At 44.1% G+C, this 22,834-nt stretch overlaps 1 protein-coding gene across 1 annotated transcript in view; it reads left to right on the forward strand.

The window, feature by feature from the left end:
* LOC126418798 (uncharacterized) overlaps window positions 1-19,758 on the forward strand; it is a 29,804-nt gene extending 10,046 nt beyond the window's left edge. Inside the window, exon 3 of the mRNA XM_050085732.1 lies at window positions 19,683-19,758. Within this exon, the coding sequence (XP_049941689.1) occupies window positions 19,683-19,758 (76 nt within the window). The remainder of the gene's footprint in view (window positions 1-19,682) is intronic.
* The last annotated feature ends 3,076 nt before the right edge of the window (window positions 19,759-22,834 follow it).

A 22,834-nucleotide genomic window follows, 5' to 3' on the forward strand; every position in this document is an offset into this window, starting at 1 on the left:
GGTACGACGACAGGAACGTGATGAGGGCCTGCTGACGAGAGTGCGTAGCACGAAGGCGGTCCATATGATCCTTGAATGTGCGTACAAAACGTTCCGCTGCACCATTCGATTGAGGGTGGAACGGCGGAGTAAGAACATGGCGAATGCCATTGGCAGAACAAAAACTTTCAAATTCAGCAGAGGTAAATGGTGGACCATTGTCAGACACTAAAACTTCTGGAAGACCCTCAATACAAAAAATTGAAGTCAACGCCTGTATAGTTTGTGCAGACGTTGTAGACTGCATGGGCACAACAAACGGAAAATTACTAAATGCATCTATCACGATGAGCCAACGAGAATGCCAATATGGACCAGCGAAATCAATATGTACCCGCTACCAGGGACCGGCAGGGCGTGCCCACTCAAAATAGCGTTGAGGCGGAGCAGCTTGGTGTTCGGCACACGTCGAACAATCTGTAGACATCTGCGTAATCTGCTTATCAATGCCGATCCATGTACAATGACGGCGGGCAAGCTGCTTGGTGCGGACCACTCCCCAATGACCTTGATGCAACAAGTCGAGGACCTTGGATTGGAGAACTTGGGGAACCACTACACGAAGCTGGTCATTCTCGGTGCGTAACAGCAAAACTCCGTGCGAAACAGACAACAGATGCCGTTGCGGATAATAGCGACGAACCACAGGATCCGATATGTCCTTTGCCTTGGACGGCCAACCACGTTGAACAAAACGTAATAGTAAACTCAGATGAGGATCCGTAGCTGTCTCACGTGCCACCTGACGATAATCAATCGGAAAATCCCGGAGGGATTGATGCTCATCGGCGTCAATCTGATGGCAAGAGTCGTCAGAGGAATCGAAGACATCATCCGCAGCAATCGGCAATCTAGAAAGCGCGTCAGCGTTTGCATGCTGAGCTGTAGGGCGATACAGTATCTCATACTGGTATTGTGATAACAAAAGAGCCCAACGTTGTAGTCTCTGAGCTGTCCGCTGAGGAACGGGTTTAGACGGATGAAACAGTGACGTCAGGGGCTTGTGATCTGTTACTAAATAGAATGGTCTACCATAGAGGTAGTGATGGAATTTTGTGACACCGAACACAATAGCCAACGCTTCCTTGTCCAATTGGCTATAATTACACTGAGCTTTGTTTAGCAATTTAGATGCGAACGCAATAGGACGTTCGGTGTTACCGACTCGGTGAGACAACACAGCACCGAGGCCGAAAGAAGAGGCATCACAAGCTAACACCAGAGGCTTGTTAGGGTCGTAATGGACCAGACAACGATCATTCAATAAAGCCTCTTTAAGCTGCTGAAAGGCTGATTGGCAATCAGCTGACCACACAAACGGAACATTCTTACGGCGGAGACGATGCAACGGTGCAGCAATCTGTGATGCATTAGGTATAAACCTAATATAATATGTCAATTTGTCAAGAACTGCTTGCAATTCCTGCAGATTCCGAGGGGCGAGCAAATCACGAATAGCTGCTAAATGTGACTGGGAGGGATGAATGCCTTGAGCATTAATAACTTGTCCCAGATACTCCATCTCCGTAAGGAAAAATGAACATTTATCGATGTTGCAACGTAGGCCTGCCTGAGACAACACTGTAAACAAACACTCCAAATTACGGAAATGTTCAGCAGGCGTCCGACCGGACACAACAATATCGTCTAAATAGTTGCAACACGATGGCACATTAGCCAGAAGTTGTGACAAAAAACGCTGAAAAACAGCTGGAGCTGACGCACAACCAAAAGGCAAACGCAGAAAACGGAACAACCCCAACGACGTGTTTATGACAAAATACTGTTGTGATTGCTCGTCGAGGGGCAATTGCAAATATGCTTCACGAAGATCAATTTTTGAAAAGAAACGAGCTTCCCCTAACTTATCCATCAGCTCGTCCGGTCTAGGCAAAGGAAAAGAATCAATGACAGTCTGAGGATTAACTGTCGACTTAAAATCAGCACACAAACGTAACTTGCCAGACGGTTTCTTTATAATAACTAAGGGAGAAGCCCACTGGCTCGCTGAAACGGGTTGAATAACACCGTTGTTTTGCCAACGACGAAGTTCATCTGCTACAGGTGCCCGGAGGGCGTGAGGCACTGGACGAGCACGACAAAATCGAGGCTGAGCATTATCTTTTAACGTAATATGAGCGGCAAAGTTCGCAGCACAATCTAGTTCGTCTTTAAATATGTCACTGCATCGTTTACACAAATCGGTTATGCTGTCTTGAGGAACAACAACAGAATTAATTTGCAACACATTGTCTTGGATAGACAGGCCAAACAAGTCAAAACAGTCTAATCCGAAAATGTTTACACTGTCTGTAGCGCGGAGCACTGTGAATGAAACTGTTTTTGTAGTGCCACGGAATGTGGCTGGCACGCTACATACACCTAACACAGGAATTTGTTCTCCACTATAAGTAGCCAAAGAATGTTTTGCCGCTGAAAGTTTAGGGCGGCCGATAGCCGCATACGTAGCACTATTTATGAGAGTCACAGACGCACCAGTGTCTAATTGAAAATTGAAGGTCTTATCCTGGATGCGTAGCTTCACAAATAGTTTATTACACTGTCTCTGGATCGGTGCAGTGGAGGCGGAAGACACAAAATCAGCGCGTTTAGCGCGTGTTCGCTGCTTACGACAACTCGTGGGTTGGGCGGGTGGAACAACAACTCCCGCTTCACTTGCAGTCTGTACATTACGTTTTACAGCGTTTGAATTACGCTTGGGTCGCATAGCAGAGGGCTGGGTGGGTGGCTTATTGCGAACAAGTTTATTACCCACACGAACCGTGGAAGAGTCCTTAAACGCGACCTTCTGGGCGGGCTGGCTTTGAAGAACATGAATATCCATGGGCTGGGCAGCACTAGAATTGTTCTTGCGTTTACGCAAACAAACAGTCTGGATGTGTCCTTTCCTTTGACAAAAGTGACAAACGGCGTTTCTTAACGGGCAACGTTCACGAGGATGAGCAAGAACACACTTAGGGCAAGACTTAACTCTATCATTTTGCACACGCGGCTGACGAATGTGTTTAACATGACGCGGCCGGCTAGTGTTTACAGTCTGACTCTGCCGGTGGGGCCGCGGGCGTGACATAACTTGCTTAGCACAGGCAATTTGAGAAATACATGGCTGATCTAACTCACACTCAGCATAGTCAAAAGTATCTTGGGCTTCAATGATGTTCATCACAGTCTCTAATGACGGGTCAGGCAACTTTAAGATAGCAGCACGAATACGAGAATCTGCAATGTTTTGAGTAATAGCGTCTCGTAACATGACATCACTGTAGGAAGCTCCACACACACAATTAAATCGGCACTGCCGGGTGAGGCCCCGTAAATCTGTTAACCACTGTTTATTAGATTGATGTGGCAGTTTCTTTAATCTAAAGAACTTGAATCTGGCTGCTGCCACATGAACTCGCGACTCGAAATACTCAGCAAGCTTGTTAACAACAACGTCATAGTCTAAAGCTTCTGGCTTGGATTCCGGGAACAACTTACAAAGTAGTCGATAGATTTCCACGCCTGCAGTGGAAATTAAATAAAGCTGCCGCTCAGTACCTGTGATTTTGTAGACTGTCATGTGCGCCTGCAACTGCGCGAAATATTCTCGCCATTCTTCTCTTGATGCACCAAAAGCACGGAAAGGTGGTGCTGCCTGTGCTTGTTCCTTTTGTGTTGGAGGATTAGCCGCTTGTTTGGCGATTGCTTCCACCAGACTTTGTATTTGCTGACTCTGTAACAAGGTCAACTGTTGTAATTCGGCAGACATAGTGAACACAAATTAAACCAGCCCCCAAAATTTTATCGCTATAATTAGTATAACCAGAAACAAGTTGAACCAGCCCTGCACACGAGTTCGGAAGCCCTCGTCGCCAGTTTTGTGGCGGCGTTCGTAGCGACAAACAATTCGCTGTATAAACGGCTTACGAAGTCACCGCCACACTTTTAATAGCGGGCCGACCGGTCCGCTGGAACAGTGAACAGAAAGATGAAAACCCAAACACTCTGATTAAATAAAAGTCGGTACTTATCTTTATTAACGAAGATACAGAAACACAGTAGTGAACTCCGTGTCTACAGAAATCTGTCTAGTTCGAGTCGGAGCGGCTAGGTCAACGTCGGCTGACGACAAACAACAACTCTGCTGCGATGAACACACAACTGACTAGCAAGTACACAATTCGGTGGCGAGTATACAACTGAGCGGCGAATACAGAACTGTCCTAGCGCTCGCGACTCCAGCGCTTAAGAAACCAGAAGCCAGCGGTGGCGCGCGCAGACTTGCGGCGATTTCCTGTCTCACTGGCGCTGCTTATGCGGACGGCGTCCGGACTTTGATGCTGCTAACCTTTTGGCAGCGGGCTCGGGTGGCATTACTGGGTAGGATATAACAACGCTAGTAATTCAGCTTAACTTAAGCACTCCGAAGTATTTCAACTTATTGCTACACGTGGTTTCATTGTGACCGTTGGTCACTTCCGAAGATTACTACGATTCCCTTAATATTACCTGCCTGACATTTAATTCTCCCCACAAAAGTTCCTGAAATAGAGAAATTATTATTCCAAACTACTCTTACGTATTTCACATGCATACCATGTCTCCACTCTTTTGTCTTTACGGAGCACGCCTAAGACAGGTCTTACCAACACTAGATCCAGCGGCAGAGTGCTGAAACATGGCCGTTCTTCAGGTCCTCTCGCACCTCTGCCGAAGTGGGGGAAGACCATGCTACCCATCGGTCAGCCACATTTCAGGCGCTCAAAGCTCAGGTAAGTTTCATCTCTTTGGTTCCACCAAAGGTGACCAAAGGACCGTCTCAAAGATGATCATATATTGCACATTCACTATCTGTGGTTAGCAGATGACCAAACATTCATTCATTTCACACATCTCATCAAACTAGATGTAGGGATTTATTTTGTGGGAGTGCACATCTACATCTACATCTACATCTATACTCCGCGAGCCACCTTACGGTGTGTGGCGGAGGGTACTTACTGTACCACTATCTGATCCCCCCTTCCCTGTTCCATTCACGAATTGTGCGTGGGAAGAACGACTGCTTGTAAGTCTCCGTATTTGCTCTAATTTCTCGGATCTTTTCGTTGTGATCATTACGCGAGATATATGTGGGCGGTAGTAATATGTTGCCCATCTCTTCCCGGAATGTGCTCTCTCGTAATTTCGATAATAAACCTCTCCGTATTGCGTAACGCCTTTCTTGAAGTGTCCGCCACTGGAGCTTGTTCAGCATCTCCGTAACGCTCTCGCGCTGACTAAATGTCCCCATGACGAATCGTGCTGCTTTTCGCTGGATCATGTCTATCTCTTCTATTAATCCAACCTGGTAAGGGTCCCATACTGATGAGCAATACTCAAGAATCGGACGAACAAGCGTTTTGTAAGCTACTTCTTTCGTCGATGAGTCACATTTTCTTAGAATTCTTCCTATGAATCTCAACCTGGCGCCTGCTTTTCCCACTATTTGTTTTATGTGATCATTCCACTTCAGATCGCTCCGGATAGTAACTCCTAAGTATTTTACGGTCGTTACCGCTTCCAATGATTTACCATCTATGGCATAATCGTACTGGAATGGATTTCTGCCCCTATGTATGCGCATTATATTACATTTATCTACGTTTAGGGAAAGCTGCCAGCTGTCGCACCATGCATTAATCCTCTGCAGGTCCTCCTGGAGTACGTACGAGTCTTCTGATGTTGCTACTTTCTTGTAGACAACCGTGTCATCTGCAAATAGCCTCACGGAGCTACCGATGTTGTCAACTAAGTCATTTATGTATATTGTAAACATGTGATCAATTAAATAAATAAATTGTCCTTCTTTCCTACACTGGTATCCGGCTTCGGTGTATTAAGTGAAAATGTTGTTCTGACAAGAATAGCGAAGAATGTTGTACCTATTTTCGATGTCGGGTGGTACTGTACCCTTTCAACGCAAACACTTGCAGCAGTGAGAAGCAACACGATGTCTATTGATCTCTTCCCACTTCTACGGAATGGAGCTAGGAGGGCGAGTGAGACTAAGTCTTGTACAGATAGTATTTACCTCCGAGAGATCTGCAGGGAGAGGGAAAGGACCACATCAACTTCCGGGCTGGAACGGCCGTGCAGTGGCAGCGTCCTGTGTATTGCTGACAACTTAGTTTACATGCCAATCGTCTGCTGTGACAAAAATATCACACGGAACGAGGACATTTTATGAAACCGCATTTAAAAGGTGCTCACGTTCAAATGTGATACACAATGGCTGTAACAACACGCACACAGCTCACGTGCTAGATTTGGCACCACGGTTGCTAGAATGCATTTCTGTAACAAGCTTCGAACCAAACAATAGATCGATAGGACTGGCAGTCGTGAGGCAAGGCACGAAGTACAGTAATTTTTACCGAGCGGATCTAGGCTGTCAGAGCTCAACTCAGACTTTAATTCACACACTGCATGTTGACGTTGTTTCTATTTTCCTAGTCGTGTGGCTTCATCGGGATTCCCACAAAATCGTCGTTGCTGGTCACCTGGTTAATTTCTCATTTCTTTCGTGCAGTTAATTGTGGTGATTGCTGTGAAGTGGTTCATTGTTTTTTATAGTACTTTACAAAAGAGTTGAAAAATATGTTACAAAAAACTAGTACCATCATTTGTAAAAATGTTTACTACATATTCTCGTAATTAATTAAAAAGAAATGTTGTCTTCTTTTGCAACTGAATGACAGTAAATTAAATAAGCATTCTGCTTCATGTCTTAAAACTAGGGGTTCTGCAATACAAAAACGTAGGCCTTTGGAAAATGGTATTTACGTTTTATTAAAACTGCGTTATTCCTTGTTCAACATTAATTCCGAATTAAGCGTAATGTAAATTGTTTTATAATAAATATAACGTGTGAACGATAAATAAACGCAAAACTGGAAAACTGTTTTCAGGAACCGATCGATAACTGAATGAAGTAGATCCAATAAGTAACCGTGAGAAATTCGAAAAAAGGTCTTCTTCTTTGCAAGTTGACTATAAAGTGGGACCTCGTTTAATGAGGACACTTCACTTCTGAGTCTTACCTGCATTGCGAAACACTCGTTATGTGAAGCAAATTTTTCTGATGGAATTCACGTAAAAAATGGATAATGCTTTACATTCCGAAAAAATACTAAAATAGTTTATGAAATGTACATTCTTTTTTACAAGAAGTCGCTAAACACATTTGTTTTTACCTTCTCTTCAAAATGAGTCCTCACAGAAGACGGCTAGCTGAATGAAACATCAACCTACGTATCGCTTACTACCTACGTATCGCTTAATGCGCAGCTTTTTTGAATTCGTGTTGGTTAGCGACGACATATCTAAAACGGAATTCATATAGAGGTATCTCAAGGCCATGAAGTTGCGTGATTCTTGCCTGCAACACCGTCACAGAGAATTTGGCAACATCGTCGACGAGACGCGAGCGGAGGTATCAGTTACAATAATTGCAACGCTAGGAGTGTCGCTAACAGTACAGCGGAATACTGCATTGTCGGCGACGTTGTCTTTGTTGGAGCGTCTAATGTACTTTGTTCGTCGTAATAATAATAATAATAAGAAGAATAAGAATAAGAATAACATTGATGTAAAACATTACGCTCTTTTTTCCTCCGCGTTTTCTGTTATTTCGTTGGCATTTCTTTCCCGTGGAGCATAAGCCGTACCGTCAGTGGTAAAGCCAATAACAATAATGGTACGATCCAGCGATTATACGCAAATGCACAGTGCTCTATCGGCACAACTGTAATTTGATGCCTGATGTCTCTCGTATTTTTTTTAATTAAAAAGCGTACTTGACACTTATTAAGATTTTATTCTTTTGAACAGCTTTTATTCACAGGGCGACACTGGCGATTAGCTACCAAGGGTGCCACTTAGCCAGATGAAAGCTAAGTAAGGGTTATAGGTCCTAGACTACAATAAAAATACAACAGTTTCAATGAGAAGGCTGAGCCTGTTTATTTATTAATAATTTGTCAAATCGTGGTTCTATCTTTGAGACACAAATCACCAAATCATTTTCTGGTTGAAGTCTATTTCTCTTCTTAGTTTTTATTTTCACCATTGAAGTGAACGCTAATTCACAAAGGTGGGAAGTGGCGAATGGCACTAATAATTTCAAAGTTTCGTTTCCCATCTGTGGGTACTTTCTTTTCTCTTCATCCAGAAGACGTTAATCTTTTGCGGATTAAATTACATTTTAAGCATCCCAATAGTCTCTCTTCCAAATTATGCACTCTGTGTATCATGCAAGGAATGTGAGAACTTAGTACCACCGACTGGTCCATTGCAATTTCTTCGACAATCGCCTGAATATATATGAAAGGCTCAGACATCATCTTTTGTAAAAGCGTTGACCACAAACTAAGTTCTGCGAGGAATGCTTTGATTTTATTCTTAGCTGTTATAGCTGTTATAATGTTTTCTTATTTCCCTTGGAGGCCCTTATTTAAAATATTTAGGTGGTTAAAAGATCCGCGAGAAATGCTAATTTTAATAGCCAAACAAAGTCACAAAAGTAATTCGCATATCCAGATTTAGAATCTTGTGAGAACATTGAAAATTCACTTTTTAGTCCCAGAACTCGTGTCAATACCTTTCCTTTGGAAAACCACATGACCTCAGTGTGATGAAGAAGATTTTTATGGAGCGAACCCATGTCTTCACAAATGATCCTAAACAGTCGAGTTTGAGACGCTTTACCTTTAATGGAGTTTACAGCTTTGATCACCTCTTTAAGCACATTATTTAATTCAGAAGTTAAAATCATGGCTGCCACAGCTTATCGATGAAGACAGTAGTGTGTCTACGAAAAATTTGGCATTATTGATTTTAATTTCACGACGATTATACTTTTACTGTCTGTCATAGCTTTAGCACCACCACTACAAATGGCGATACATTTAGTCCAGTCAGTCTCGTAGTTGCGAGTGATTTCTAAAAACATGTCATACAAAAAGTGGCCAGTAGTGTTCGCAGAGAGTGCTTTGCAAAATAAAATGTCTTCCATGATACTTTCATCTGCTTCAAAGCGCATAAATACTATAAATTGAGCAAAATCTGAAACAACAGTAGATTCATCAAACTGCAAAGCAGAATGTGGGCTCCTCTTTAATTTTTCGACTAACTGCTCCCGAATGTCATCGGCCATATCGTTTATTCTGCGTTCAGTGGTACTATCAGAAAGTGGTGTGCTTTTTAGCTTGTTTGCCTCTTGCTTACCTACCATAATTTCAACTATATCCAGGGCTGCTGGCGAAGTAAGGTTCTCTGCATCTGTATGCGGCTGACCCGCTTTAGCGACTCGGAATGCGACTCAGGAGCTAACTAGTAACGCTTTCTCGTTGACATTGGATTCCTAAACTCAGATAAAAATATTGTTAAATGAGAAAAACGAATAAATAATCAGAAACATTAATACTATTTTACATCAACAAATAACATTACTAGTTTACACTACTGGCCATTAAAATTGCTACACCACGAAAATGACGTGCTACAGACGCGAAATTTAACCGACAGGAAGAAGATGCTGTGATGTGCAAATGATTCGCTTTTCAGAGCACTCACACAAGGTTGGCGCTGCTGGCGACACCTGCAACGTGCTGGCATGAGGAAAGTGTCCAACCGATTTCTCATACACAAACAGCAGTTGACCGGCGTTGCCTGGTGAATGTTGTGATGCCTCGTGTAAGGAGGAGAAATTCATACCATCACGTTTCCGACTTTGTTAAAGGTCGGATTGTAGCCTATCGCGATTGTGGTTTATCGTATCGCGACATCCATCTGTTCGAACAGTTCGACGACGTTTGCAGCAGCATGGACTATCAGCTCGGACACCATGGCTGCGGTTACCCTTGACGCTGTATCACAGACGGGAGCGCCTGCGATGGTGTACTCAACGACGAACCTGGCAGCACGAATGGCAAAACGTCATTTTATCGGATGAATCCAGCTTCTGTTTACGGCATCATGATGGTCGCATCCGTGTTTGGCGACATCGCGGTGAACACACATTGGAAGCGTGTATTCGTCATCGCCATACTAGCGTATCACCCGGCGTGATGGTATGGGGTGCCATTGATTACACGTCTCGGTCACCTCTTGTTCGCATTGACAACACTTTGAACAGTGGATGTTACATTTCAGATGTGTTAGGACCCGTGACTCTACCCCTCATTCGATTCCTGCGAAACCCTACATTTGAGCAGGATAATGCACGACCGCATGTTGCAGGTCCTGTACGGGCCTTTCTGGATACAGAAAATGTTCGACTGTTTCCCTGTCCAGCACATTCTCCAGATCTCTCACCAACTGAATACGTCTGGTCAATGGTGGCCGAGCAACTGGCTCGTTACAATACGCCAGTCACTACTCTTGATGAACAGTGGTATCGTGTTGAAGCTGCATGGCCAGCTGTACCTGTACACGCCATCCAAGCTCTGTTTGACTCAATGCCCAGGCGTATCAAGGCCTTTATCACGGCCAGAGGTGGTTGTTGTGTGTACTGATTTCTCAGGATCTATGCACCCAAATTGGGTGAAAATGTAATCACATGTCAGTTCTAGTATAATATGTCTGTCCAATGAATACCCGTTTATCATCTGCATTTCTTCTTGGTGTAGCAATTTTAATGGCCGGTAGTGTATTACTGGAATCATAGTAGTTTGCTGCTGGTTAAGTGTTTTCAGTTTCGTTTCCAAGAAATCCAACGGTTTATGAGCTTCCTTGGAATGTTTAGTTGAGAGGTGACGCAGAAGCTTTGATGTTTTCATACTCTCACTTCACAATACTTTGCCGAAAATTACACATTGAGGTTTATTGTTCATGACAGTAAAACCATACTTCAGATAACTGTCGTCCTAAAGTCTATTTTATTCAATTTTGATTCGCTTCCGCCACTGCCCCTTGTACCAGACGTGGAGGACTGCACAGATCTTTCAAGAAAATTGTTCGTTTTTGCTCGTTCAGAGCGAAGCGCGAAGACAATAATCATGTCCGTAGTTGGTGGCGTACTCGGGCAATTGATTGTAGTGGCCGAAAACGCACGACTATGCCCCCAATGATCCCTTCTCACCCCGACGCCTCTACCACGGCAAAGAATAAAATTATATCTCTGCCCGCAGAACACTGCGACCTCTTTTCACGTTCCACTTGATTTCTCGATGAGTATTGTATCAATAGAAAGAAAATTAAATACGCTACCTTTTAAATCGCTGACGTTCTTTTATTATGGTTCTGGAGGTCACCAGAATGTTTTTACTTGGAAAGTGGTCGCGTATTCAAAAAGGTTGGAAAGCACTGCTGTACTTGGTCATAGGTTCGTATTGGTAACATTAACTCTCGTCACCCGTGACGATGTTTCCCAAAATAACTGTCCGCCGTTTGCGTTTCAATCAAGTCGCGGCAGGCGTCAACAAGTCTTTGCTTTTCTTAGGGAGATAGGGTGTCCGGGACAAACTGAGCACACACTTTCCTGTTTTTCAAAATACTTTGGAGGATATCTTGGACTCTTGATTTACAGATGGTGTACCACTGCGATTTGGGAGACAACGACGCTGACGCACTACTGCCGCACGTCCACTTGTAACCTCCCCCTCACTTATCGACCTTAATGACAGTGAAAAATTAAACCGCATGTACCTAATGGAAATTTGGGAAAAGGAATCGTCACCGAAGTTAATCTGTCGGTAAAGAGGGAGGAAAGTGTTACATCTAAATGAAAGGAAAAATGCAAATGAAACTGGTGGAAATTAATTTGGAAAGGGGAAAAGTTAATAAAGAAAGTAAATGTGCGGCCGTTACGTTAACAATTAACTAGCGGTAGTTAGATATTTGAGATTTGGGGGAAATTACGGTCGCCAGTCCTATGGACAATTACTATAGTAACTGAAAAAGAAACGTTATTACACATTTAATTAGCACTAGAAGCGTGGCAACTGAAGGTTGACACATGTTGTGTGAAAACAGAAAGTTTGTCAGAAGTAATAAATTTCGGTACACTCTGACTTAATTTAGCAAAATAATTAATAAAACTGGAAAACTGAAAGTTAATTTAGTGACTGAAATTAATAGTGAGCTTTGTTTCTGAAGCACATCGAAATTCAGTAAAATACGGTTAGTCTTGGGCTACCTCAACAATCATTTCAAAAGCTGCTTGAATCTACGCAATTTAGAAATAAGAGATTTAACTTTAAACTTGAATTAAATGATTCTGAACAATTAACAATAGTAAAATTTAGTACGTACCAAGCTGAGCTGCAGTCACAGGTAAGCTAAAAAATGGTAACAAAACTCGCACTCTTAATTTGTGCTTGTGTAATCTAAATATTGTAGCCAGCTATGAATACCTTAACTGAACTTTGAAATTAAAGCAGTGAAATCGAATGATATTACTTTAATGCTGGCCTTTGAATTTCAACGACACTCGGGTTCATTCCGGAAAAGGAAGGGACCCTGCTTGGTAATGCAATTGGGACAATGAGCAACAAATGTTCATGCTAAGTTGCTGTAATTATAGTTATGAAAATGGAACAGTTTGAAAAGCTGAGATCAGCCATACAGTTCTAAAACTTTACGTGCTTCCAGTCTTCTTTGTTGGTTGATTGAAGGTTTGAAGCCGTCGATCGAGGAGGTGGCGACAGTCACTCATTGTCGGCCGTCGCTGTTGCAGAAACTGGATGTTGGCGCGCCTTCTTCTCGACACGGTCACCAGGCGAAACGGGCTCTTGATGTGCGCCAGCTAATGCTTCCCGTCCGCGACACCGTGTCAGAAACTATCATAGCAAGTAGAGCGCAATTACATGCTGCCCAACCCCGAAAGCGCGGCAACTCGCGGGAGCGTCACACAACACACCTGCTCAACCGCACTACTCCAGCCAGACTCTGCTCTGCCCGCACTCCACGCGGCAGAGTTAACACTGCCAATGGTCCTAAACACTTTGGTTCTCCACACGACCTATCGATGTAATCGTTCCATACCATAGTTTTCCCTAGGCAAGACCCAGTGAAAAAATACAAATAGTATTTACAAAACAAACCAATTATACATCGACATAAATGCATGTATATACAAATAGTAAAACAATTACAATATACAAAGACACAGAAACGTCATATCTTCAGGTAACAAAATAAGGAAAAAAAATTATAGTACAATAAATGGAAATAGGAGGATATGCATTTCCGGCGTTACACACTGCTAAACACCGCCTGCTCACAGCTGACTGCCAGAATGCACGTCTGTTGTTCATAGTTGTTGGTTCGAGCAGCCCCCGTAGTTACAGCGGCGATGAAGCTTATAGGCCGGGAATAAAATCAGTCTCTGAACTTTTTGGACGGACGGTGTATGCATCAGAGATGTTGACTATGACATTTAGGACATTTACGGGGTTTGCGGTTGATGAAATGGAAACACACGATACTGAGGGAAAGAAAAGGGTAATAGGCGGACTGATACTTGTCACCAACACCTAAGAAAAGAACTGCACAGAAACATAGATCGAATAACAAATTCAGAAACGTAAGACTTCTATTCCACAAGCACATGGACAGTAACCGACTAAGAGGATTCGTAATTTCAGAACAGCAAAGAAAAGAGAATGGAAATTGTTTGAGGAATGCACTCAAGATTTGTAACAAGTTGGTAGCCCAGAAAACATAATCGGGAACAGGGATAAATTCGGACTGGTTGTACACAACTGCTAGGGATTTAGAAGACAAGAGACAACCTCCGTCAGGGGAAAGAACGAAGGCATCGACTGAGGGGCACAAGAGATGAAGGTCTATGGTCAACGCTGGAAGATAGTTAGGCCTAATGACAGGTAATCAGTTTGGTTATTAACAGGTAGTCTATAGACGCTCATTTTTAATATAAATAAATAACAGACATGACAAATCTTCTGAGGTTACACGAACATTAAATTTTTTTGTAAAAGCAAGTTTAGTTTAAAGACACACAACCCTCTTGTTATACGCCGTTGAGAAGAGTTGTAGGTTCATTTGCCTCTGACACGAAACGTGCGATGAACGCAGAAGATTGCATTATCAGACCAAACAAAAAATTATTTAACAATTTTTGTAATAAATCGGTGCCGCAAACAGCTGCCCTTATGGTTTAAAATTAGTTGTATACACGTCCTTGACGGTGTGTATGTGTGTGTGTGTGTGTGTGTGTGTGTGTGTGTGTGTGTGTGTGTGTGTGTGTGTGACAGAGAGAGAGAGGGAGGGAGGGAGGGAGAGAGAGAGAGAGAGAGAGAGAGAGAGAGAGAGAGAGAGGGAGAGAGCTGCAGCAACTAGAGAGACGTGAGTGGAGGAGAGATGCTATCGCTTTGCATTCCGATGAAATCTTTACGGCGGCATTTTTCAGGATCGTGTATGTTTCGCTACGCCAAGAATGCACCGATAAAATCTGCTGAGATGTAAGTCGCTGTTTTATACTGTTTTCCACATTAGTGTGCAGTGAGTGAATGGCGAGTTAGGCTATAATTTACGCAACACGTGCACACCTGCTCTATATGGAGAGTAACGTCCGTATTAAGTTGCCATCAAATCTACTCATTCGCGTGCAGAAAAATTGCTGGATGAGTACAAAGTTTCTGCAGATTTCACTGTTGGAAAGCTACTGCAATTGAAGCTACAAACTTTATGGCGCGAGAAGAACATATTCATGGATCTTTTTTATCGCAGGACCCTAGAATGTCCTTTCCCATGCCAATCAGCATGGATTCCAAAAACAATGTCCTTTGAAACTCAACTCACACTTTTTTCACATGACATACTGAAAGCTTTTGAGCAAGACTGTCAAGTAGATGCAGTGTTTCTCTGTTTCCGAGAAGCATTTCACTCAGTATCTGCTCTTACGCTAAGAATCAAAAGTACGATCGTATGGGATACCAAGTGAAATTCGTGACTGGACTGGTGATGTTTTTTTTTTTTTTTTTTTTTTTTTTTTTTTTTTTTTTTTTGCAGGGGGGACGCAGCAAGTTATCTTGGGCTGAGAGCCATCGACAGGCGCAGAGGCAACTTCGAACGTGCCTCGGAGAAGTGTGTTGGGACCCTTGCTGTTCATGTTGTACGCTAATGACCTTGCGGACAATATTAATAGTAACTTGAGACCTTCTGCTGAGGATGCAGTTATCTATGGTGAAGTACTTTCTGAAAGAATTTGAAAAAATATTCAGTCAGATCTTGATAAGATTTCAAAGTGTTGCAAAGATTGGAAACTTGTTTTAAATATTCAGAAATGTAAAGTTGTCTATTTCACAAAACGAAAAAAAACTTGGTATCCGTTGTTTTTAATATCAGTGAGTAACAGCTACAGTCGACTAACTCATACAAATACCTGGGTGTAACACTTAGTAGGGATATGAAATGGAACGGTGACATAGAATCAGTCGTGGGTAAAGCAGGCGGTAGACTTCGGTTTATTGGTAGAATACTGCGGAGCTTTAGTAAGTCTACAAAAGTGATTGCTTACAAAGCACTCATGTATCCCATCCTATAATATTGGTCAAGTGTGCGGGATCTGTACCAAATAGCAAACAGAATTACAAGTTATACAGAGGAGGACAGCTCGAATGGTAACAGGTCTTTTTGATCTGCAGAAGTGTGTCAGAGACATGCTGAAGAAACTGAACCGCCAGGCTTTTGAAGATAGACGTAAACTGTGCCAAGAAAGGAAGAAAGCCTACTTATAAAGTTTAAAAGAACTGCCTTTAAATGATGACTGTAGGAATATACTACAAGAGACATCATATTGTTCCCACAGGGATCCTGAAGACAAGATTAAAATATTTGCAGCACGCACAGAGGCGTTTGAACCATCGTTCTCCCCGTGCTCCATACGTGAACGGATCGGAAGAAACCCAAACAACTGGTACAGTGGGACGTACCCCCTGCCATGTACTTCACAGCGGTTTGCAGAGTATAGGTGTAGCTGTAGTAATACGCCGTTGCTATCCGCAGGAAATCCAAATGCGTTTTAATTTGACGACACATGGTTGTCAATAGTTAATGGATGCATGTATCAGTGGAGTCAGGTATCCACGAACTCAAGCGGATCAGTTACCCGTCATACACCGTGTGTCATTCAAATAGAACTAAATTAAAAAGTACAGGGGATGTATATATCGAAAGTTGTCAACACATTTAGCTGACAGAACTTTTACTTACAAAGGAACATATCACAAAGAATTTGCAAGCGATTTACTATATACACACACATCAAAAAAATTTTGCATCGCTTCGGTTCCGAGACTTCCGGAACCTGTACAGAAAATTGGAATACAGATCAACATAAAGATCATTTCCGCCATTTTTATTACTCATGAAAACCACACATTGCATGTTGTACCACCATACTGCGTGACCTTCAGAGGTGGTGGTCCAGATTGCTGTACACACACCGGTACCTCTAATACCGAGTAGCACGTCCTCTCGCATTGATGCATGCCTATATTCGTCGTGGCATACTATCCACAATTTGATCAAGGCACTGTTGGTCCAGATTGTCCCACTCCTCAACGGCGATTAGGCGTAGATCCCTCAGAGTGCTTGGTGGGTTGGCTCTGAGCACTATGGGACTCAACTTCTGAGGTCGTCAGTCCCATAGAGCGTAGAACTCCTTAAACCTAACTAACCTAAGGACATCACACACATCCATGCCCGAGGCAGGATTCGAACCTGCGACCGTAGCGGTCGCGCGGTTCCAGACTGAAGCGCCCAGAACCGCTCGGCCACTCCGGCCGGCGCTTGGCGGGTCACGTCGTCCATAAACAGCCCTTTTCAATCTATCCCAGGCATGTTCGATAGTGTTCATGTCTGGAGAACAGGCTGGCCACTCTAGTCGAGTGATGTCGTTATCCTGAAGGAAGTCATTCACAAGATGTGCGCAATGGGGGCACAAATTGTCGTCCATGAAGACGAATGCCTCGCCAATATGTTACGGATACGGTTGCACTGTCGGGCGGAGGACGGCATTCACGTATCGTACAGCCATTACGGTACCTTCCATGACCACCAGCGGCGCACGTCGGCCCCACATAATGCCACCCCAAAACAGCAGGGAACCTCCACCCTGCTGCACTCGCTGGTCAGTGTGTCTAAGGCGTTCAGTCTGACCGGTTTGCCTCCAAACACGTCTCCGACGATTGTCTGGTTGAAGGCATACGCGACACTCATTGGTGAAGAGAACGCCAATCCTGAGCGGTCCATTCGGCATGTTGTTGGGGCTATCTGCACCGCACTGCATGGTGTGGTGGTTGCAAAGATGGACCTCGCCATGGATGTCGGGAGTGAAGCTGCACATATGCAGCCTATTGCGCACAGTTTGAGTCGTAACATGACGTCCTGTGGCTGCACGAAAAGCATTATTCAACATGGTGGCGTTGCTGTCAGGGTTCCTCCGAGCCATGATCCGTAGGTAGCGGTCGTCCACTGCAGAAGTAGCCCTTGGGCGCCCTGAGCGAGGCATGTCATCGACAGTTCCTGTCTGTCTGTATCTCCTCCACGTGTTGCCGGTGCAGGATTTTGTCCAGACACTGATCTTTTGATTACCTCCGATATCGGGAAATCTTGGCGGCGAAGTGATCCGCCTGAATTGTCCAGAATGTTATTCCAACCAGTCGCAGACAATTGTGGTGCGCTACATGGCTCATTGTGATCCATAAAAATTCCATCGTTGTTTGGGAACATGACGCCCACGAATGGTTGCAAATACTCTCCAAGTAGCCGAATATATCAATTTCCAGTCAACGATCGGTTCAGTTGGACCAGAGTACGCAGTACACTCCATGTGAACATAGTCCGCAGCACTATAGAGCCACGACCGCCTTGCACAGTGTCTTGTCCACGGCTTCGTGAGGTTTGCAACACACTCGAACAGTAGCGCCAGATCTTACCAACTGAAACCGGGACTCATCTGACAAGTTGGCGATCTTCCAAGCCTCTAGGGTGCAGTCGATACGGTGACGAGCCCAGGAGAGGAGCTGCAGGCGATGTCGTGCTGTCAGCAAAGGCACTCGCGTCCGCCGTCTGCTGCCTTAGCTCATTAACGCCAAATATCCTCGCCCCGTCCTAACCGATTCGTTCGTCGCACGTTCGACGTTGACTTCTGCGATTATTTCGAGGAGTGTTGCTTGTCTCTTAACACTGGCAACTCTACGCAAACGCCGCTGCTCTCGGTCGTTAAGTGAAGACCGCCGGCCACTGCGTTCCCCGTGCTGAGAGGTGATGCCTGAAGTGTGGTGTTCTCGGCTCACTCTTGGCACTGTGGATCTCGGAATGTTGAATTCCCTAACGATTTCCGAAATGTAATGTCCTGCCGGCTGGTGTGGCCGAGCAGTTCTACGCTCTCCAGTCTGGAACCGCGCGACCGCTACGGTCGCAGGTTCGAATCCTGCCTCAGGCATGGATGTGTGTGATGTCCTTAGGTTAATTAGGTTTAACTAGTTCTAAGTTCTAGGGGACCGACGACCTCAGCTGTTAAGTCCCATAGTGCTCAGAGCCAATTTTTTTGTAATATCCCATATGCGTAGCTCCAACTACCATTCCGCACACAGAGTCTGCTCATTTCCATCGTGCGGCGATAGTCACGTCGGAAACCTTTTCACATGAAAATCACCCGAGTGCTGCTGACAGCTCCGCCAATGCACGGCACTTTTAAGGCTGTGTGCGCGGCACCACCCCCACCTGTATGTGTGCGTTTCGCTATCCATTGAGTTCTGTCACTCCAGTGCACTTGTGTAAATAAAAGTGACGTTCTACAAAAGAAGGCGTTCTCATTTGCTTCCATTCTAAAACTTCATTTTGATAGGATTATGGTGTTATAGAAATAATAACACCGATATAACAAATTAACTTATCATTTATTATCATTAACAATACATTTTTTTTTCAATTAAAATAGAGACTGCTTACATGTAGAGAGCTACTCATGAAGGTTTGAAACAAGGGTTGCGTGGCTTTCAGCTGTCTAGTTTCATCTATTTTCCAAGGCCACCCAACTACCCACTTCTGCCATTCGAAATACATGCACGCAGAAGTTTCTAAATAGGAAACTCCCTACGACTTTTTGTGGGTTAGGCTGTGTACCACTTTACCACACAACAAAATCTTGTAGCTGGAAGTAGAATGGATGGCTTGTTTGAACCTGTGCAAGACCGTACGTGTCTTAGACACCAGCAAACATTATGCTCCACTGTACTCGGTGCCAATCACCTCCATGTGTTATCAGTTAGTGAATACTGCCGCCGTGCGCTGGTAACTCGCCAGAGTGCGAACGTCTGGGGTCTTTAGAGCGTAGCTCATCAGACTGCTGTCGTAGGGTAAAGTGTCAACATGAATTCCTCCAAAGTGGTAAGCATTACTCAGCTACTAGGGAGGAAGATGGGACCAACCGACGAAGACTTTGCTTTGTAGTTATCACTGGTCGTGCAAAAAAAGCACGACCGCGCGATGATGTATGGTACGGAAGCAACCAGCCTGCCACCACCGATACGACCACGTGCAGTTTCAGGGCCTCGACCGCGTTACGCGCTGCGCGGGGACGGCAGCCGCGTCCTCGCAGTGTGAGCCCCGTGCCGTGTGTGGTGCAGAGAGGCGGCGGCGAGCGGCGCAGCCTCCTCCGTCAGCGTCCGAGCCGGGCGCACCGCGCCGAGCCTGCTGTCATGACACTCCGCGTCTCGCTGGCTGTACGCTTCTCTTCCACATTCCTACAGAATTTCCCTGTACAACCTTAACTAACAGTTTCTTCAAATTACTGGTTTGAGAGTTACCGCTAAAGCTTTTACTCTATGGGTTTTAGACTCTGCAAAAACGGCGCTATGTTGCTAGATGTGCAACATCTACATTTCTGCATTTTCTACCTGTACTCCAACATACGGCTAACTAGCATTGCCATATTGCATTGAATGCTATTATTCCCCTGTGTTTAAAGCAATATGCAAACTTTTCTTGCGCATATTTTGCAACAGTTCCTTGTTTTATTGTACGGTAGTCTATATATTCTTCATTCATGGCAGTTGTCTACGCCATACTGTACTCAGTTTCTTAACTTTGCTGTCCTCCATTTCCAGTTTCTTTTTGTATGCATAACTCACTAACTCTGCTTAGGGGCTGTCCGCCACCGGTAGTTGAGTGGTCAGCGCGACAGACTGTCAATCCTAAGGGCCCGGGATAATTCTTATTATTTTTGTTTAAAATGATTTCCTTTACTTAGTGCCTGTTGTTGTTGTTGTTGTTGTGGTCTTCAGTCATGAGACTGGTTTGATGCAGCTCTCCATGCTACTCTATCCTGTGCAAGCTGCTTCATCTCCCAGTAACTACTGCAACCTACATCCTTCTGAATCTGCTTAGTGAATTCATCTCTTGGTCTCCCTCTACGATTTTTACGCACCACCCTGCCCTCCAATGCTAAATTGGTGATCCCTTGATGCCTCAGAACATGTCCTACCAACAGATCCCTTCTTCTAGTCAAGTTGTGCCACAAATTTCTCTTCTCCCCAATCCTATTCAATACCTCCTCATTAGTTATGTCCTCCATCCATCTAATCTTCAGCATTCTACTGTAGCACCACATTTCGAAAGCTTCTATTCTCTTCTTGTCCAAACTATTTATCGTCCATGTTTCACTTCCATACATAGCTACACTCCATACAAATACTGTCAGAAACGATTTCCTGACACTTAAATCTATACTCGATGTTAACAAATTTCTCTTCTTCAGTAACGCTTTCCTTCCCATCGTCAGTCTACATTTTATATCCTCTCTACTTCGACCATCACCAGTTATTTTGCTCCCCAAATAGCAAAACTCCTTTACTACTTTAAGTGTCTCATTTCCCAATCTAATTCCCTCAGCATCACCCGACTTAATTCGACTACATTCCATTATCCTCGTTTTGCTTTTGTTGATGTTCACCTTACATCCTCCTTTCAAGACACTATCCATTCCGTTCAACTGCTCTTCCAAGTCCTTTGCTGTCTCTGACAGAATTACAATGTCATCGGCAAACCTCAAAGTTTTGATTTCTTCTCCATGGATTTTAATACCTACTCCGAATTTTTCTTTTGTTTCCTTCACTGCTTGCTCAGTATACAGACTGAATAACATCGGGGAGAGGCTACAACCCTGTCTCACTCCCTTCCCAACCACTGCTTCCCTTTCATGTCCCTCGACTCTTATAACTGCCATCTGGTTTCTGTACAAGTCGTAAATAGCCTTTCGCTCCCTGTATTTTACCCCTGCCACCTTCAGAATTTGAAAGAGAGTATTCCAGTCAACATTGTCAAAAGCTTTCTCTAAGTCTACAAATGCTAGAAACGTAGGTTTGGCTTTCCTTAATCTAGCTTCTAAGATAAGTCGTAGGGTCAATATTGCCTCACGTGTTCCTATATTTCTACGGAATCCAAACTGATCTTCTCCGATGTCGGCTTCTACTAATTAATTAGTGCCTATAAAATTCTATTGTTTACTCACACTCTCCTTTCTGCTTCTCTTATATAATATGACAAAATTTTCTCTCTTCTTCAATTAAGGTATAATCTGTAGTATATCTAAAAAAGGTTTCTTCCACTTCTGCTCCATCTATCATAGTGATGTTTCCCTCATACAGTCCCACCTAACAGTGTAAACTAGAGGAAGAGATCAAAACAGAATACACAATGTGTCTGTGGCATCACATAAAGAAACATGAACTCAAAATCAATCCATCGATGCTAAATATAAACTGTTATGCCTGTCCTGCAATGTCTTCCCAAAAAAACAGATGACAAATGGCCATGTAAAAGGGTTAAGGAACAACAATAAGAGAAAAACGAAAAAGGAAAAATATAAAAACGAAAACCTATAAAATGACATTTATCTTAACCAACACTAGCAATATAATAGGTTAATAGAATAAAATGTCTTTCTTTTAAATGTATCGTTGTGAATATATTTAAATAAATATACACTCCTGGAAATTGAAATAAGAACACCGTGAATTCATTGTCCCAGGAAGGGGAAACTTTATTGACACATTCCTGGGGTCAGATACATCACATGATCACACCGACAGAACCACAGGCACATAGACACAGGCAACAGAGCATGCACAATGTCGGCACTAGTACAGTGTATATCCACCTTTCGCAGCAATGCAGGCTGCTATTCTCCCATGGAGACGATCGTAGAGATGCTGGATGTAGTCCTGTGGAACGGTTTGCCATGCCATTTCCACCTGGCGCCTCAGTTGGACCAGCCTTCGTGCTGGACGTGCAGACCGCGTGAGACGACGCTTCATCCAGTCCCAAACATGCTCAATGGGGGACAGATCCGGAGATCTTCCTGGCCAGGGTAGTTGACTTACATCTTCTAGAGCACGTTGGGTGGCACGAGATACATGCGGACGTGCATTGTCCTGTTGGAACAGCAAGTTCCCTTGCCGGTCTAGGAATGGTAGAACGATGGGTTCGATGACGGTTTGGATGTACCGTGCACTATTCAGTGTCCCCTCGACGATCACCAGTGGTGTACGGCCAGTGTAGGAGATCGCTCCCCACACCATGATGCCGGGTGTTGGCCCTGTGTGCCTCGGTCGTATGCAGTCCTGATTGTGGCGCTCACCTGCACGGCGCCAAACACGCATACGACCATCATTGGCACCAAGGCAGAAGCGACTCTCATCGCTGAAGACGACACGTCTCCATTCGTCCCTCCATTCACGCCTGTCGCGACACCACTGGAGGCGGGCTGCACGATGTTGGG

This window comes from Schistocerca serialis, chromosome 9, assembly GCF_023864345.2.
Source record: "Schistocerca serialis cubense isolate TAMUIC-IGC-003099 chromosome 9, iqSchSeri2.2, whole genome shotgun sequence".
Taxonomy (NCBI): domain Eukaryota; kingdom Metazoa; phylum Arthropoda; class Insecta; order Orthoptera; family Acrididae; genus Schistocerca; species Schistocerca serialis.